General features: G+C 34.3%; 3 protein-coding genes across 4 annotated transcripts; 2 read left to right on the top strand and 1 right to left on the bottom strand.

Annotated features, from left to right (window-relative positions):
- On the bottom strand, positions 2923-3512 carry LOC18589660. Its single transcript, XM_007014726.2, has one exon. The coding sequence runs from the start codon at positions 3398-3400 to the stop codon at positions 3119-3121; it is 282 nt and encodes a 93-aa protein (XP_007014788.1). The 5' UTR covers positions 3401-3512; the 3' UTR covers positions 2923-3118.
- On the top strand, positions 6930-9739 carry LOC18589659 (disease resistance protein RPM1). The gene is made up of 3 exons (XM_018126872.1): positions 6930-7520; positions 7808-8709; positions 8764-9739. The coding sequence occupies exons 1-3, from the start codon at positions 6930-6932 to the stop codon at positions 9737-9739; spliced, it is 2469 nt and encodes an 822-aa protein (XP_017982361.1).
- Positions 15052-19019, top strand: LOC18589658 (metal tolerance protein 4). 2 transcript variants are annotated; one of them, XM_018128255.1, is made up of 9 exons: positions 15052-15222; positions 15301-15327; positions 15442-15697; positions 15941-16119; positions 16301-16499; positions 17194-17372; positions 17463-17613; positions 18128-18258; positions 18377-19019. In XM_018128255.1, the coding sequence occupies exons 3-9, from the start codon at positions 15493-15495 to the stop codon at positions 18554-18556; spliced, it is 1224 nt and encodes a 407-aa protein (XP_017983744.1). In that variant the 5' UTR covers positions 15052-15222; positions 15301-15327; positions 15442-15492; the 3' UTR covers positions 18557-19019. The 2 variants fall into 2 exon arrangements, with proteins under 2 accessions (XP_017983744.1, XP_017983745.1); XM_018128256.1 differs by lacking the exon at positions 15301-15327 and having other exon boundaries at positions 15054-15222.

Here is a 19304-nt window from a genome sequence, read left to right as displayed (position 1 = left end):
TTAAGTGATGCACTTGCTTCAGTTTTTTGGGAACTGAATCTTCTATCTAACAACTTTTCATCCAACCATATGAACATTGGCTTCAAGCATCTCATGCATGAACACTAATTAGAAGCCATCCACCAAAAGCCCCAATTACCTTTCAATTCTGAGATGAGCGAAAAGGAAAGTGCAATAAAACCAAGTTCAACCCCTTAAGCCTCGTGGGGTGTCATTCCCACTTCCAATTCCAAGCAAAAATCAACAAAGTATTGCAAAAGAAAAAAAAAACAAAAAACAACAAGCAAAAGAACCTTAAGCCTTATGGTGTCTCATTCCCACTTTCAATTCCAAGCAAAAATAACACAGTATTGCAAAAGAAAACAAAAAAACAACAAGCAAAAGAATAGGGTTTTCTTAATTTTTTAGAAATTTTCTTTTTTGGGATGGTTATCTGTTTTAGATCTAAGAAAATTGAGATAGATTTTGAAAAATCTATCTCGATTAAGGGAAAAAGGGCAAAAAGGAGTTTTATGATGTTTTTGGAATTTCTAACCATCAGAGACAGAGGTTGGAATTTGGATTTGGGGAGGGCAATCTTAGGGAGAGAAAGGTAGAGAAAGGAGAAGGAGAAAAGGAAAAATTAAATGGAAAAAATAATTAAATGTGTTTTAAATAACTCTACCAAAACGACCTAGTTTTCGGCAAATGGGAAAAGAAAAGCCACATTAGCATTGTCTGACATATTAGTACCATGTCAGTCGGTTAACGATCAATTTGGATAGAGTTATTCATGAAGAGCTAATTGCACACAATATCAAAATACAAGTACTAAATTAACTAAATTTTAGATAGGACTAAATTGAACAAACTTATAATACAAGAACTTCCTTAAAACTTGGACCAATGAAAATATTATCATCACACTATCAACTTTTACTCAATACATCCATCTTGCATTTCTCGTTTCTAGCTTCTCTTACAAAATTTTCACAATAGTATAAGCATATTTGATATGAAGCATATTAGCGTCTCAAAGTTTGGAGCTACCACATTGGACTTTATGTCCTTTCCTGCATCTTCATTCCACTTTTTAATTAAGTGTTGGTGGAATTGAGATAATTATACTTACATAAATTACATGATATTAGTATATTTAAGTTGGTTAAATGAAGACAATTATTTGACTATCTCTAATTTTTTTCAAGACAAACTTTGTCTAATTTGTCAAGTTTGTTGTTAGAATCCTTTTTCAGTGATGATAAGGATAGAAGAAGTTCATAGAATTTTTGTGAAAAAAAAAATATGGATGAGCACACATGGGTCAAGTGTGGTCAAATTCAATTCTTCTAAAGTGCATGTGAAGTTGCATGCTTTAACCCCAAGAAAAGATTTAATAGTTTCTTTTTAGAGGAAATTGTGAGAAATTGTTATTCTTGTAAGCTCATTTCAGAAATAGTCTTTAATATAAAATTAACTGTTTTTACTTAATTTTAACCATAAGATGACAAAAATACCCTCAAAACCATTTCAGACAAATTAAATGCTTTCAATTTTTCTTTCTCCCCATTTGTTTGCTGTGCTCCCCATTTTTCTCTCTCACTATCCAGCTCTCTCTAATTTTAGCACTATCACTAGAGGCAGAGGGAAGGGAGCTAATAAGGGCCCCTGCCCCCCTAAACTTTTAAAATTTAATAATTTTTTTAAAAAAATTCATAATTTTGTTCTCTATTCTTTAAAAAAATTTATAATTTCGCCCCTACAAACATTGAATTCATTGTTTTCTCCCCTCAAACATAAAATTCTGACTCTGCCACTAACCATCACATCTCTTTGTGTGTATCTCTCGTTGTCTTGCCATATTGTTGTCAATCTACAAACCAAAGAGTATGACATGGAAGGTAGCAATACATTCTTGGGTTTATTAGTTTACATTCATAAAACCTTCTCTTTGTTTATCTCTCGCCATATCATCGTCGATCTACAAACCAAAAAGCATGGCATGGTTAGTAACAACAGCTTCTTGGCTTTATTGGTGTTGAGTTTTTCAATAATTCAAGATTGGTAGAACATGCCTTAGCATGTAATAAAGTGATGTATGCCTTGGCATGTAACATCAGTATGAAGAAGGAAGCTTTGGCGTGTAACATTTGGTGCTAAAGCTTTGTTTTTGACGTGTAATATCTGGTGCTGAAGCTTCGATCTTGATGTATAACATTTGCTACTGAAGTTTTGATGTGTAACATCTTCTACTGAAGTATGTAACATCTGTTTAGATTTGCAGTTTCGTTTTATTTTTCCTTTTTGTTATTAAGCATGACATGTAACTTGCTTTTTTTATTTCACTACAACATAAACTCTTTGAGTTAAAACGTGTAATAATTTTTTTTAACTGTAACAAATTTTTTTCAACAGAGTATGTAATAACAACATTTTTTAAATATAGTGTGTAACTTATTTTATATTTTTATATTTCACTAAGATATAAATTCTTGGAGTTAAACACTTTCACAACAGATATCAAGTTTAAAATCAAAAAGAAATTTGATATGAAAATAAAGATATATAGAAAATTATTCAACGTCAACGTTACTATTGGATGAAATGAATTTGGACAAAAAGATATTACCAAAGTCTTTTAATTTGGATAATTAGGTTTTGGGTTACTTTATTTGTTACATTTCCTATAATAAATAAAAAGAACATAACGTATAATAATATTTTTTTTCAACATAGCATGTAACAATAATTTTTTCAACATGTGAACTTGAATATGAACAGGTTTCTTTAAAAGCAATTTTATCCAAAAATCTTTTCTCTTCACCAAAAATAATTAAAATTAAAAAGATTATTTTTTAAAACACTTCATCTTTTAGGGTTAGAAAAAATCGTCCCTTCTTTTTAATGTAGATTGTTACCATTTTCTTAGGCAATACAAGGAAATTCAAAGTAATTGTTCAATGTCTATATATATGATCATAATTACAAGAATATCCATCAAAAATGAAAAATACAAGAATCAAAAACGGAACAAATGCGTTCTAGACTATCAGAACAATGAATAGCAAATACATATTTCAGGGTGCAATTTTTCAAAGGACGAAAGAATCATCGTAAAACAAAGAAGCAAACATGATTATTAGTACGATTGATGTTCTTCAATTTTGGGATATTCTTGGGTTGGTGATCTTAAACCCTTCGATGACGGTGATGCCTCCACGCCTTGTGGTAAATCAGAGATAGCAGCCAACATACGGCGAATGCTAACAGAACGAGCAGGTTTGAAGCTTAATGATCTCACCTTGTTCTTGGCGAATATATCAGATGACTTGGAAAGGATGAGATAAACCAATGCTTGAACAACCACAAACATGCCCACCTTCATTAATAAGGAATCTCCCAAGGACATCTGCAGCTCCATTGGTATGAAAATTGACAGAATTCTGGGAAGAGTTTCAAAGTATGGCTTGCAAGCTTTTGTGGAGTTGGAAGAGAGAATTTCAGGAAATGTGCAGGAACAATGCCTAGCTAGGGAAGCTTATTATATAGAGAGGGAGATTGGAAGACTTGGACCATGAAACAGTCACTTTGACTTGTAGCCAAAGTCTGGAAGTTATATATTGACTACACGCAAATTGATTGGAAAAGAAGCCATAAATAATTGAGCATGACATGACAAGGACTGCGGTTTCTCGGATGGCAAAACTATTGATAACAACTGGAAAGGCCATCTGGCATCAGGCTGATTAGAGCTGAGTCATTAAAATCAAAACGTTTTACATATGGACTCCAAAGCTGACCACTATAGATGCAAGGTGCTTGTTCCTAATCAACCCTGTAATGGATTCTTACCATCTCTCTTCTCTATTCAATTATATAATATCATGCGATGCAGGTCATCCTTACTTCTAATCTCTCTTGTTTTTTTTTAAAAAAAATATTTCATTTAACTATCCATCCATATCCCTATCCATATGTGTCTACTTTGTATACAAAAATTTTAAATTTTCTCACTTTCTTTGTAAATCAAGTATCTAGTGAGAAAAAAAATTAAATACAGCATTTGAATATTTGATTTATTAGTTGATGCATAATCTTTATTTAAAAAATAGGATCCAAATCTTTTTTTTCAATTAAAAAAAAACTTAATTCAAGTGAGAAAACACATGTGCTTATTATTGAGCAAAATAGTCAAGTGTGAAACACTGATTTGTAACTTATAAAATGATACTTGAAGAGATTAATTTTAAAAACTTAATTCCTAGATTTGATATAAAATATGGAAAACATTAGCTCGGGTTATCAAAAGCAAGCAATTAATAAGTGGGGTTAATTACACATTTAGTATTTAATTATAGTTAAATGTTCAATTTGGTACTTGAAGAATAAAAATGCAGAATTAGGCAAATTGCACACTTTTCTAACTCATAAAAAAAATAAAAATTTTGGGGAGAGAAAGGAAAGAGAGGAAAAGAAGAGAAAGAGAAAGGATAGAAAGGGGAGGGCTGACCAAATCAACGCCAACCAACCCCCCTCTTCCCTTCTTGTGCCCCTTCTTTCCTCTCTACTTCTTATCCCTTTCCCTCTCTCTCCCCAATTTACCTCTTTTAGAAACAATAATAACAGAGCTGGTAAAATATGAATTCTGATAATAAAATTTGAAGTATTTAATTGCGCATTTAAGTTTTTAGGTACCAAATCAAATGTTTAATTTCAATTTAGTGCCAAATATGTAGTTAACTTTAATGAGTAAAAAAAATCTATTTATTTGTGTCTTCATCAAAACATATATGGAACTCTAGTGGCTTGACCAATCTTGGACAGTTAAAGGATTGGAAATGGTCATAAAGAAAGCAAAGTAAGCCCTGGTAACAAAGGAAAGTAATAGGACATATTAAAGATAAAGCTTGTGGTAGGCTGAGTTGGCATTGATGATGCATGCTACACGGCTTTGCTTCCACGGCCTTCACAATTTTAAGTTGGAAAAGTGGCCAGTGGCCAGGAAAGGAAGTGATCGTTTCCGCGTCAAATTAAGCAACTAAGAATAAATCAATCATGTAATAGTACTTAGACCTGTAAAAATGGGCCTAGCCCATTAGGTCGATTTATTTTTTATTAAATATCAAGTCGGTTGGGTTTAGAAATTTTGACTCATATTAAAATCGAACTTAAATGGATCAGTCCATCAAATCAGTGAGCTAGGATTAGTTGAGACGAACCAGTCTTATGGGTTAAAAAAATAATTTTAATTAATTTAATAATTTTATATATTAACTATATAAAATGAATAATTTAGTTATTAATGGTATTATTTATTTTATATATTTCAATGTCTTTAATCTTTACTTGTTAAATTAATAATTTAATTTAGATTAAAACTTATTATCTCTTTTTTTTTATGACAATGAATATTAGATGATAAATTGATAATGATTCAGACCTTGAGATATTATTGCTATCTAAACAAGATTTAAATGTTTTGCTTGAGGATGAGAATTAAGGAGGATATAAATGAGTCTTGAAGTTTTATTATTTTGTTATATACTTATCTTTATGAGATAGTAGTTTGTACTAAAGATTTAAACTTTATTTATGTAATTTATTTATTTTTTTATATTTGGTGTAATTTATTTGTTTGTAACATGTTTTTATTATTCAATTTAAGAATTAAATTATAGAACAATTTTATTGATAGAAAATTTGTTAAGTAGAATTATAAAAATGATTTTTTAAAAAAAAATAAAAATGGGTTGACCCAACCAGATCTATAGGCTAGCAAGTAGTGGACTGGGTTGAGATTTTGATGGTCTATGTAAAAAATGGGCTGACTCAGCCCAACTCATATTTTCTCAACCTACAAGGGCTTGAGCCGAGCCGAGTAGCCCATATTGATAGCTCTAATAGTACTACTTATTGTAAAGCTTCACCCAAATATGGCTTTGTTTATGGTATGGCATATGCCATTGTGGAATTCCAATAAAATTGCCACTAGGCTTTCTCTCCATTTGCTAGGAAATTGGCATGTGCCTTACCAGCAGATAATTTAATCACTTTTCCATGTTTTGATGGTCCTTTCGCAAATCACAATCTCTAAATTTTTTATTATATTTTGTTTATATATATATATATATATAGTAAGCTTGTCCTGGAAACAATAGTGAACTATTCCCAAGAAGCACAAGTTCAAGAATGATGGTATCATGAAGAAGAAATATTGCTAGCTCCATGCCTACAAGTTTCAATGTCCCACGGCAATCTTAACAATTTAATCCGTCATCAGTGTTTGAGGAGGGAGAGGAAACAAGTAATGGCAACGTTGAGGTATAGACAAGAGAAAACAAAATTAATTACCACAATTCATTATGCATAAGTAAACGAGAAACTGCATTTTTCTTCCACTAATTACCTCAAAAGTAAAACATAATGAATGCCTTCGATATAACAACTAGGAAATTGTACTGTATCAGCAATTTATTTCGACTGTAAATACTCATCGGACAAAATGGAGTCTCCCTCAACCCAGCCCTTACTACCCACTAGATGCTTTGAGCCCAACCTCTAGGGGAGATATTCATACATTATTGGATATTCCGAATCATCCAATTATGTAAGAACAACTAAAAGCCAAAGGGTTAAAGCATTTGGATTGATGAAATATCGCTTTGACTTTGGTAAAGTAGACTAGATCACAGCTAACTTTTGACTAAAGAAGCCAACTCGTGTTCACATATATTGCAATGCAAACGGAATAAACACTAAAAGTCAATGAGAGAAATTGATGAAAGTTCTTGGAATTTTCCTTCACAAATGCAACGAAAATGTGAAAAGAATAAACTTCAAGGGGTCGTTGACACAGACCCTTTCTTCATAAATTAAGTTGCAAAATCATGCAAGGCCTCAATTCTAACATCTTATTCAGTTGAGTGAAAGAAACATTTAGAAAACAAATTATGGCTGATACTACTGTCAGCTTAGCTATTGACAAGCTAATTGTTTTGCTCACGCAAGAGGTAAACCTTCTAATTGGTGTCCACAGAGAAGTTGCAGAACTCAAAGATGAGTTGGAGAGTATTAGATCTTTTCTAAAAGATGCAAATTCTAGGTTGGAGAAAGAGAATGTCAGCAGCAGTGTCAAGACATGGGTGAAACAGGTAAGAGAAGTAGCTTATCGTATAGAAGATGTCATTGATGAGTACATGCTTTGCATGGCAAAACGTCGTGACCAACGCGGTTTCAAGGCTTTCCTCCATACGATAGCTTGCTTGGTGAAGACTGTAAGACCACGTCATGAAATAACCTCGAAGATTCAAGATATTAAAAGATCGATCCGTGAGATCAAGGAGAGAAGTCAAAGATATAGTTTCAATTCCTTGGAGCTAGGGGGATCAAGTTCTAATGTTGAGACTAACCATACCTGGAATGATCCTCGAGTTGGGTCCCTCTTTCTTAAGGAAGACGAACTTGTGGGAATTGAATTTGCAAAAAATGAACTCGTGAGCAAATTAGTAAATGGGGCATCGCAGCACACTGTGGTTTCAATGGTGGGTATGGGGGGAGTAGGAAAAACCACTCTTGTCAAAAAAGTTTATGACAACCAAGTTTTCATCGGACACTTTGATTGTCTGTTTGGATCACAGTGTCTCAATCATACAAATTAGATGAGGTACTTTGAAGCATGATAAAGCAGTTCACCGGAGAAAGAAATGAGCGCGTTCCTCATGGAATTGACACCATGCATCAGGGGTCCTTGATCAATAAATTCAGAGAGTGCTTATCAGAGAAGAGATATTTGGTTGTGTTTGATGATGTGTGAAAAATTGACTTTTAGGGAGATGTGGAACACGCTTTACTCGATAACAACAAAAGTAGCAGAGTTATGATCAAAAGCAAGATTAAGGATGTTGCTGAGTTTTACAAGAAATCTTCACTTTTATACGTCCATCAACTAGATCCTCTACCTATAGAGGAGGCACAAAAGCTCCTATGCAGAAAGGCGTTTCAATTTGACGTGGAAAGACAATGTTCTCCGACATTGGAGAAATTGTCCTTTAAAATTGTTAAAAGATGTAAAGGCTTGCCACTTGCAGTTGTGGCCATTGGAGGACTTTTGTCAACTAGAGGTAAGGATTTGTCTCAATGGCAAAACTTGCTGGACAGTCTCATTGTGGAGTTAGACTGCAATCCTCACCTCATCAATATCAAAAGAATTCTTTCTTTCAATTATCTTGAACTTCCTTCCCACCTTAAACCTTGTTTCTTGTACCTTGGCATGTTTAGCGAAGATTGCCCTATTAACTGTGCCAAACTAGTTTGGCTTTGGATGGAAAAAGGGTTTGTGAAAGAAAAGCATGGCATCACCCTGAAAAAGGTTATAGAGGGATACTTAACAGAGCTTATTCACAGAAATTTGGTTCAAGTGGTAGGACATTTCTTTGATGGCAAAGTTAGATATTGTGGAGTTCATGATTTGGTACGTGAGGTCATTCTTTCCAGATCAGAGGAGTTGAATTTAAGATTGGCATCAGTGGAAAACTACACAAGTCACGATGGAAAAGCCCGTCATCTGTCTATCTGCGATGAAGCAAGCTGTGTTTCAAAGATAACTAGTAACGCTCAAACTCGTTCTATAATCTTTTACAGGGTGGATAATTTGCCAAATCCTTTATTCAATACTGTTTTTGCAAATTTGAAGCTTTTAAGAGTTTTAGATTCTGAAGGAAGCTTTTTGCAGTACCTACCAAAACAATAGGGAAATCTATTAAATTTAAGATATTTATGTCTTAGAGATATCAGGATAAAGATGCTTCCAAAGTTTATAGGGAAGTTGCTGAACTTAGAGACACTGGATTTGAAGCGTTCCCTTGTGCATGAACTATTAGATGAGATCAATAGGCTTCATAGGTTACAATACCTTTTGGCGTACTCTGTTAATTATGATGGTGAATTAAGTGTTGACACTAGACAAGGGGTGAAAATACAAAATGGAATCAGGTGCTTGAATGGTTTGCAGAAGCTTAGTTCATTGGATGTGGAGCACAGCAAGGTAGCCATTAAGGAGTTAGCAAGGTGGAAGCAGTTGAGGAAATTAGGGATCAATAAACTGAAAGCGGAAGATGGGAAAATTCTATGTGTTGCATTAAAGGAAATGGACTACCTTCAGTCGCTAAGTATCACCTTAGTAAACGAGGTAGAACCTCTTGAACTGCACTCACTATCTTCTCTTCCTCCATCCATTCAACGCTTATTGTTAAAAGGAAAATTGGAAAACCTGCTTCATTGGATCTCCAAACTAAAGAGTCTTTCTAGAGTTTCTCTGTTTTGGTCAAAGCTATTAGAAGATCCACTAAAGGTCCTTGAACTTCTCCCCAATTTGCTTGATCTTTGGCTTTATGGGGGATATGATGGTGACCAACTACATTTTAAGGAGGGTCATTTTGAAAAACTAAAGGTTCTAGGTCTTAGATGCTTGAATGGATTGACTACACTAGAAATTGAGAAAGGAGCATTGCCTTCTTTTCAAGGTTTAGCAATTGGGGGTAGCCCACAATTGAAGGAGGTGCCTTGCGGCATTTCTTGTATGGACAATCTCAAGTCTCTTGAATTTTGGGATATGCCAATAGAATTCAAAGAAAGGACGCTACCAACAAAAGGTCAGGATCATTGGAAAGTCAATCACATACCAAATGTCTTTTTCATTTACAGTCGAGGAATAATGAGTAAATCATACAAGCTCTCTGATTTTGAATTGGTAACTATGTAGAGTTCTGCTATCTTGGAAGCCAAGTGTCTTGCATGTTATAGCTTTTCTTGATACAGGTGTTATTCCCTCAACATAAGTTAACATATGATGTAGACTTCTTTGTTTAATACTAAAACTAGCCAATTCCCCTCTTTTTTCCCTTTTTCCAAATGTAAAGTTTGAATATAGTAGGTTCGGACATTTTATGTCTTATGATTGTTAATTTCAATTGCAATATCTTCCATCTCTTTTCCCTTTCTAAAGGTTGTCATAACAACTTCATTATTTTGTGATAACTCTGTTATATAAAGTTATGATATGCACCATTAAAGCATGAATTTTGCTAAGTCTTCTAGTTTTTTTTGTAATCTTTAGGTAGTTTTTATACTTTTTAGTAGTAGTTTAACTTATGTGGAGTCAATTTCCATTTATGCAATTTTAGCTTAATTTCTTATTAAAATCCCTCATTTCAGCCTCTGATTATTTAATCTCTTAATGTTGAAGGAGATGCAAGGACTTGGAGCATAAATGCAAAGGATGGTGCAAGTGGGCTTAAAAAGAGACTGAACATGTTGCAATGTTAGAGCATAAATTGAGCTGCAGGAGTCTGATTGAGGTGAATCTTGAACCAATGGAAAGTCGAAAGGACGAGCTATAAATTTGGTGTTCAACACTTCACCCAGATCAGAACGAATCATGGCCAACAATGAAGTTGAAGAGTGAGGACTGCAGCAAACTGCATGAAGAAAGTCAAAGAGTTTCTTGTTGCAGCGAGAATGCAAGTTGACTACAGCGAGAAACAAGGCAGAATGAGACTTCAAGTTAAAAGAATTTTTGCTGCAGGGAGAATCAGCGAAAAACAGGATATTTGCAATACCAGTCAGAGAGAATTTCACTGTAGCGAAAATCCATTCTCATTGTAGCAAGAACACGTCATTTAATGAATATTCCTGCACAGGTTTCTAGGTCAAGCTGACAAATAGGGAGGTATAAATACATATTTTTGAGCTAAGAAAGAAGAGGATTCGGGGAGACCGTTTTGGGCAAAATGAGGCAAGAACCAAAAAGGAAAAAAAATAGAGGAATCAAGAGCTAGAGGATCAAAAAGTTGTAACAAATCGTTTTCTCACTCTAGATTTGATTCTCTCTCTAACTCTTTGTGTAGAACAATGCTTTACTTTGCTAAAATGTGTATTTTCCTTTTTAATAACTTGAACTAGAAATTTTAATCTAGGATTATGGTGGATGTTATTGTGTAGTTTGGATATTTTGGATTGATTTTTACTTGCTTTTATGAAAATATCAATGTTTATTCAAATTTATGCTTATTGTCTCATTTGTTGCTTGATCACCAACAAGTTAGAGTATGAGGTTTTAGATGATGCTTGACAAAGATAATCTAAAAAGACTTAAATTTGAGTAGTGTATGTTCATTCCATTTTAAAAAGTTAAATGGGTGATTAATTAATAGGATAGACGTATATCCATTAATTATACATAGTCAATATAGGTCCTAAACTTAGTGAACTTAACTTTAGTTAATTTTCTATAGACATATAGATAGTTAATGAAGCTGGGCACATGTGTGATGACTCAATAGAGTAATATGCATGCTCAAGGAACCTAAACTAACATTGATTCTCATAAAAAGTAGGTAGTTAATTGATCTTGTATCCCTACAAAGCAATAGCAGAAACCATAGTCCTAGGCTTTAATTACATTGTTTCCTCACTGCATCTTTAACTTCCAATTCTTATGTTAATTTAGACTTTTAGAGTAAATTCATTTCATTTCAGCAATTTATTCCTTTTATTGATTGGAATAAAACTTAGCTTGTTACAATTTTAATTATTAGTGATAAATAGCAATCCAACTCTTCGAGGGATCGACAAACTCGACTCATTATTATATTACTTGTTGCGACCGTGTGCACTTACACGTAATTTTTGCTTATATTTTGCATTTAATTTTGAGCATAATCGATATCACACAAGTAAAAGATTTACACAAACATTTTGCTCCTAAGAAGAGGAAACATCTGCATAAGTGATATACAACTTCTACAGACGTGATATTAATTTGGTAGTTAAGTAATGGATGGATTCGACATCAATTAATAATGACATATGGTTAACTGAAGCTTGATTTAATTATTCTGGTAGCTTTACCTTTTAACATTATGCTCCCGGAGTTCAGCACAAGTAGCCAAGTTGACTTGACAATCTTCAAACTAAGTAACCCTTGTGAAACTGCATATGCAGATCTGGGCAATCAAACAGGACATAAGCCTCACTTATTTTCCCAAGTCCTTGACAGTGCGCAGATACTCTGCTTGCGTTGTTTTTTCACTCAACGTTGTTGATTTACATTTTGGCATTGTACTTGGCAGGCTGCACTCTTCAATGTGGACGGCTCAAGGTTGTACAACTGCAGGAGTGCATTATGTCACCAAACATTCAACCTAAACAAGACAAGCTGTCTTGTCTTTCTAACATCAATTGGTTGCTGTTCCTTTCATTGGTTTTGTGTGTCACATAATATTGTTTTAGTTTGTGGTCAATGCCATGGCTTGGTTTTGTTCACAATGAATTATTAGCTATTGTTTACTTCCCACATCAATGACCATTTGCTTCATCATTGATATTTATCACTATGCAATTGTTTACTTTGTCAAGTATATATATATATATAAGCTACTGCTATTTTAGTCTTGATTTTCCAAATTTATATAAATGCATCACTAACACCTTATTCTCGACCGTAATTAATAGACAAAGAAAGAAGAAGAAAAAAGTCCGATATTTTAGTTAGTATTTTAGAATCATTTAAATCAATAGAAATTTAATTATCAATTCACATAAGAAGAGTCTCATAGATTTTTCAAATTATTTTCTTACCTCTAGTTGATTTAAAGCTCCCATTTCTAGTCATATGCAAAAATGTAAGGAATGAGCAACCATTACTTAGTAAGTATAGCCACAAACACTTTATCGGACTAAGTATCATCTTCGATATATCATATAGTTCATTCAAGAACATTTCAATAAATCATATTGTCAAAATAGTCAAAAATTCATTTTAGCCAAAATGAATAATTTCATAAGTTTATAAATCATTTAGTTCAAGCAAATCAATGATTCAATTTTTAAAACTAAAAAATTTTCATCATCTTTAGCTATGGTCATAACTATAACTTGTGACAAGTGTTGTATCGACAATATCATTGTCATTATCATTATTAATTAGTATAAGTTATTAATAAAGTCATATTATTAACTACTATAACCCATTAGTAAGGTGGTACATTAACTATGTACTATAACTTGTTAGTAACCCATTAAATAAGTTCATGATATACCATGAAGTTAAATAGTAATTATTTTTTCACATATTCAAAACTGCTGTTATTAGTATATTTTAATACATGTGCACATTTCATATTGACATGTCATATTATTTAAATTTTAAGATTCAACTTTCTTAAAAATTCTGTAATTTTCAATTAAATATGCTTCATGAATAGTACAATCAAGGAACCTCGAGCCTGGAGGTATTAAGTGAGAGACATTGAGGCATATTGTTGATGCCAAGTGGATTTCTCAGCTAGTATAGAGAAATCATTAAGAGGACCACGTATGAGTGTTATTTTCTCATTACACAACTGCATTATAATCCATTTTCATAGAGTCATTAATACTTGTAACCATGGAATCGTCTTGTGGTAATAAGGGGCATAAAAACTACCATAATTCGGTACTAAATGATTTTGTTGGATAAGATCACATTTAGAGATGTCGTTTCTACGGATTAATTTGCTTTTCAAAATTGTGGTCACATCAAGATCAAAATTAAAAGTCAGCTTAAAACCATTGTTTTCTTAAAATTGAATTACCCAATTAATGTTGTCCAAGGGGGAAAACGTGATATAATTAGTCTTATTAGAAATATGCAAGTAAACCCAACGGGGGTAAATTGATGGATGATCTGGCTCCGCTGGTCTAATTTTTTGTCCATGGACATGGTAATGATTTAGAGTGGGAGACAGTAGAGTATGTGGTCAATATCCTTCTGAGCAGTGACTAGCTTTTGTAGTTGTGCAGGCTTTATCTCGCCCATGTCAGATATTTTATGGCCAAAAAACTCTTCTGCAGAGACTTGCTGATGGCATTCTGACAGAGGAAGTTAATAAAATTGCTCTCTATGACGCTTATTTTCTAAAAATGAGAGGGGAAATCTACAGAATGCAGCTCCGCCCCAAGTTTATATATATATATATATATATATATATATATATATATATATTATTANATATCCTTCTGAGCAGTGACTAGCTTTTGTAGTTGTGCAGGCTTTATCTCGCCCATGTCAGATATTTTATGGCCAAAAAACTCTTCTGCAGAGACTTGCTGATGGCATTCTGACAGAGGAAGTTAATAAAATTGCTCTCTATGACGCTTATTTTCTAAAAATGAGAGGGGAAATCTACAGAATGCAGCTCCGCCCCAAGTTTATATATATATATATATATATATATATATATATATATATATTTAGTTAGAATATCAATGATTCCACCTGCCTCGCCCAACTCCCCTGTACTTTGGTAGTCATTTTCCAGTACTATTATTGGGGGGTATGACTTGTTGATTTCCGGGTCTAAAATGGACCTAGCAGTGAGTCCAAAATTGCACGGCGAGTGGTACGAAGAACCACCGCGCCACACCATGCCCTGCACTGCAAATGAGGATGTTCAGAACCCTTTTTGAACTAACGTTGTAGCTAATAACTACTAATTACACTCACAGCTTCTGTTGATTAGAGTAATACACATAATCTTTTTTGAAGAAAAATTACCAGTCTTAAACTATATTGCCGGTAATAATTCTGAATTTAACATTGATTGTTGAATTAATACAAAGTGGACATTTTTGTAACTGGCACTGGCTTGGAAAGATGTCACTACCACACCTGTTTAGGGACAGTTTTAATAGATGTTATAGGTATTTATTGTATCTTGCACAAGTCATGCATTCCAGATTATTACCAACAAGGAAATTAGTGTAATTCTACTCCAAAATCATTTATTATTGAAATGGACAACCTTACCAATTAAGATAATCATTTGTGATTTTCTTGAAAAATTCTTTGCTAAATTCAACTTTTAGAGTCAATGTATAGTTTGTTAAATCTCCAAATAGAAACAGGTTTACATAAAAAATTAAAAATCAAATTCAAGAATAATAGATTCATGATTAAACTTAGTAAGTAGACAAATGATATTTTATTATATTTTCATGAAAAGAACAGGTGTGCATTTATCCTCCCTTTGTGGTGGTTGGTCACCCAGATCCCATTATTTTGTACTATGGCTGACACATTAGGTTTTCATTTCAGACTCGAAGATAAAAAAACAGGAGGCAAAAGAGAAGAAGAAAGGTTGAATTGAAAAGCAGGATGATACTAACATGGTAGTGTAATTGGTATAGAAAACTACAAAAGGAAAGGTAGGTATCAGATCCTAGAGAAGTTTATTCAGATTAGTGTTTAACTCTGATTCCGACTAACTCACTTCACTTCCATAGTTCCATTCCTATGGAAAGAAATTGCAGGTCTCCACCCTCCACTCTCCAGGACAGGAAGACAAGTCCGAATATCTTCTCTCTTTTCTCTGACTACTTAAGTTGTGTCTGATAGGAAACAATCAAATTCTTTCTTGTATAAAGGTGAAAAGCCGTACAAAGTCGTCTCATTTGAAGAACGACAGGATCCCAGAGATGGAGGGTGAATTGGGTTCGGGTGACAAGACGGCGTTGCTGATGAAGAGTGGGAGCTGGAAACGTGGGCGGTTCTATAGGCGTAACTCGGTCAACTCACTGAGGAATGAGTTTGTCTCGAGGTTGCCTGACAAGGTTCGCTCTGGTGTGGATGCTGAGTCCCCGTTTCGCATTGATGTCTCCAAAACCGGAGGCTTAACTCGAGGTCTCTCTCTCTCTCTCTCTCTCTTCTCTCTGTCTTCCACGCTTTTCTCTGTGTGGCAAGTGGGAAATGCGGCTGCTCTCTGCTTTTCACTTTTCATGTTTGGTTGCTAAGAAATTGTTGGTGGAAGAAAGAAATTTCTACCTAAAACTGCATTACAAGACAATGATTTCTGATTACCTCTTTTTGGGTTATTTATCTTCACTTTGGAAGAGAGAAAGCAATAAAGTTTTTATTTTTTAATAGGTGAAAAGGAGTACTATGAAAAACAATTTGAGACCTTGAAATCCTTTGAAGAAGCTGATGCTTTGGATGCATCCTCTCAGAGTGTGGATGGGGAATATGATGAAGACAAAGAGCAAGCCCAACATGAAACAGCCATGAAGATTTCTAATTATGCAAATATTATCTTACTGGCATTTAAGGTATACCTTTTGCTTTTTGATGAAGATTTCTATCCTGTTTCAAAGATCAAACAAATCTGGTTTGAAGAATTTTTGCATCCACGCAATCCCTAAGTTAACAATTTTCTGCTGTCTCTCGTTGTGAATGTCACTCATTCGGGGTGCTTCACCTGTTAAACTAACAATTTGCTTATTGTTTCAGCTCTATGCTACAATAAAGAGTGGATCAATAGCCATTGCAGCATCAACATTAGATTCTTTACTTGATCTCATGGCTGGCGGCATACTTTGGTTCACTCACTTGTCAATGAAAAACATAAACATCTACAACTATCCAATTGGAAAATTGAGGGTGCAGCCTGTAGGCATAATCATCTTTGCTGCAGTGATGGCTACTCTGGGTATGTCCCTTGATTGTTGCTCGCCCTAGTACTCTTGTGTTCTCCATGCGTTTAAACTGTCCGTAATCTCCCTTGATTTTTCCTCTGCACTGCAATCGTTAATGTCCCAAATTTTGAGCTTCTTCATCATATGATTTAGTAGCATGCATCTTTTTGCTGAGAGCACATTCAGGTTGAATTTTTATGTTATATTTTTGTTTTTCTAACCTTGATTATTCTCCACATAGCTAGTCCATAAAACATTAAAAGATTCTCAAAACTTATGGAAGTTTTGCAACTTGGTCATACCCTACATATTGATGTAAAAGCATCTGGAAAATATTGCCTAAATGAGCGAATTATGCGTACATTTGTTGATACATGTGTGTGTATGCCATGTCACGTTGCCTCTTTTCATGAAGTTCTCTGTGTACTTTATCTGCTTGAAATTTAGTGAATGATTCCACGAAGTCCCCTCTTGCTCGGATGAACTGTGAAGGGTGTCGAATCTTGATTCGCTTTTGGTTGTTATTTCACTTTCCAAGGGAATGAAGACAACTATTTCTGACTCGGTCAGGAACTATGGGAAAAACATGACTAGTTTTTACATTCTCTTATGGAACCATGAATAAAAACTGAAAGGAAAATAAAGGCATCAAAATACATATATGCCATTGGGTCTACAATACATATATAACCTCACACAACCTTACAGGCTTTCAAGTGTTGGTCCAGGCTGTGGAGCAGCTAATAAAAGATACACCTTCAGAAAAAATGTCCTCAAGTCAATTAGTGTGGTTGTACACCATCATGTTGTCTGCTTCTGTGGTAAAACTTGCCCTCTGGATTTACTGCAAAAGCTCATCCAACAAGATTGTTCGGGCTTATGCAAAGGTTTCTGCTTTATTATTTTAAGAATTTCTGTATTGTTTACTTTGCTTATGATTGGCAATTTTTGTAATGCCTTCAAACGCTGATTCGCAGGATCACTATTTCGATGTGGTAACAAATTTAGTAGGATTACTTTCAGCTATTCTAGGTGATAAATTTTACTGGTGGATTGATCCGGCTGGTGCTATTGCCCTTGCAATTTACACGATATCAAATTGGTCAGGAACTGTTATGGAAAATGCAGGTAAGCTTTTTGTAACAGGATTTCTCATAAATGACTATTGGAGTTAATAGTTGGAGAAAGCAGAAGAAAATGAAGACTCAGAAACTATATATCTTACCTATAGTAGCAATTTGTCTCATTCTGGCTATTACTGAGCTATTCTGGCTTTAAGCTTGATAGAGTTTGAACAACTTATGTTTATGGTTTCTCTATTTCGGTACAAAACTTTCCCATAGACCCGAAATATGACCTGTCAGTGAATGAGAAGGATCGGAGGTGGGAGAAGCAAACTACCAAAATATGCTCTCACTTGCCTGTTATAAAGTTGAGTCCTTGACTTGGAAACTGCCAATGATGAGAGAAAACAAATTAAACCAATTCTGCATCCTTCCAGGAAGATGCCTTTATGGGCATGGGATGAATAAGGCTTAGTTTATCAAAAATTTAAATGAAATCATCTTGTTATCATGCTATCAGGTTACATTAAGGTTGTAAGTATAATGTAACTAATTGGATATGGGGTCCGTTGCTGCAGTTTCTCTAGTGGGACAATCGGCTCCTCCTGAATTCCTACAAAAGTTGACATATCTTGTCCTCAGACACCCTCAAGTCAAGCGTATTGACACAGTCCGAGCTTACACATTCGGTGTTCTTTATTTTGTAGAGGTCAGTTTTATGCAATTCAGCCTTTTCATGATGATGGTAACAAGGGTCACACTGACTTCTGAATGTTATTGACTGTCTCTTGCACAAAGCAAAAACTAAGCCTGTGGCATTCATACAGGTTGACATTGAACTCCCTGAGGATTGTCCTTTAAAAGAAGCTCACGCAATAGGAGAGACCTTGCAGATAAAGATCGAGAAACTTCCAGAAGTTGAGCGGGCATTTGTTCATCTTGACTTCGAATGTGCACACAAACCAGAGCACTCTGTTCTTAACAGGCTACCCAACAGTCAGCCTTGATTGTAGTTGGTCTCCTGTCTAGAGGAAAGTTTTCCTTCAGATCTTTACACAACAATTTTCTTCCTCCAGTGGTTCTCGATTATCAGCAGTAGGTTTAGCAAACAAAATAATTTTCATAGGGAATCACCCCACGAGTGAAGCATTTATTCTCTTGATGATTAAGAATAGATGTGCAGCATATGGTCTTTCATCGCTGATCTCTGCAACTACAAGAGCATGGCACGAGGAATTTGTTTAGCCTTTCAGAAATATATATGTATATATATATATATGAAGTAAATTGTCGAGTTGGTTTGGGCATCTTGTAAATGTCTATTGCTTTTCATTTTGACAATTTAATTGTCCTTAGCAATTCCCTGTTAGAATCTGTATGCAAGTGTTACAAAATCACAAGAACATTCATAAATTCATCTATTACAAGCTTGTGCACCTAATGATAATTCTGGGTTGAACTGTTTTTACCCATTTATGTTCAAATTATGAAAAGAAAACTATTTTACAGCCTAAAATGGAATTATTCTTAACAGAAACGTACTTGCATACTGCATTAGTACCATTTTAAGTTAAACTTTTTTTTTCTCCTTTTAATCCATTTTTATGTCGTTGCATCTTCAATGCCAAACCCAGCAATCAGGAACACTTTGTATGTATCATTTTAAAGACTAAAACTTGGCCTTCATTCGTCTTGCGATTGTTTTGCTGAAGATTTACCAAAATTTGGCTCTAATTCTATTTTCATTTTGGCAGA

The sequence above is a fragment of the Theobroma cacao genome, chromosome 9 (genome assembly GCF_000208745.1).
Source record: "Theobroma cacao cultivar B97-61/B2 chromosome 9, Criollo_cocoa_genome_V2, whole genome shotgun sequence".
NCBI classification, from domain to species: Eukaryota; Viridiplantae; Streptophyta; class Magnoliopsida; order Malvales; family Malvaceae; genus Theobroma; species Theobroma cacao.
Note: the sequence above shows the minus strand (reverse complement) of the source record. Positions and strands in the feature narration are given on the sequence as shown.

Coding starts and splice junctions, on each gene's coding strand:
- LOC18589660 (XM_007014726.2), bottom strand. CDS start 3,400: ATGGAGCTGCAGATGTCCTTGGGAGATTCCTTATTAATGAAGGTGGGC.
- LOC18589659 (XM_018126872.1), top strand. CDS start 6,930: ATGGCTGATACTACTGTCAGCTTAGCTATTGACAAGCTAATTGTTTTG. Junction 7,521..7,807: donor AGCACACTGTGGTTTCAATG/GTGGGTATGGGG, acceptor ATTGACTTTTAG/GGAGATGTGGAACACGCTTT. Junction 8,710..8,763: donor TCTGAAGGAAGCTTTTTGCA/GTACCTACCAAA, acceptor TTTATGTCTTAG/AGATATCAGGATAAAGATGC.
- LOC18589658 (XM_018128255.1), top strand. CDS start 15,493: ATGGAGGGTGAATTGGGTTCGGGTGACAAGACGGCGTTGCTGATGAAG. Junction 15,698..15,940: donor AACCGGAGGCTTAACTCGAG/GTCTCTCTCTCT, acceptor ATTTTTTAATAG/GTGAAAAGGAGTACTATGAA. Junction 18,259..18,376: donor GTGTTCTTTATTTTGTAGAG/GTCAGTTTTATG, acceptor GCATTCATACAG/GTTGACATTGAACTCCCTGA.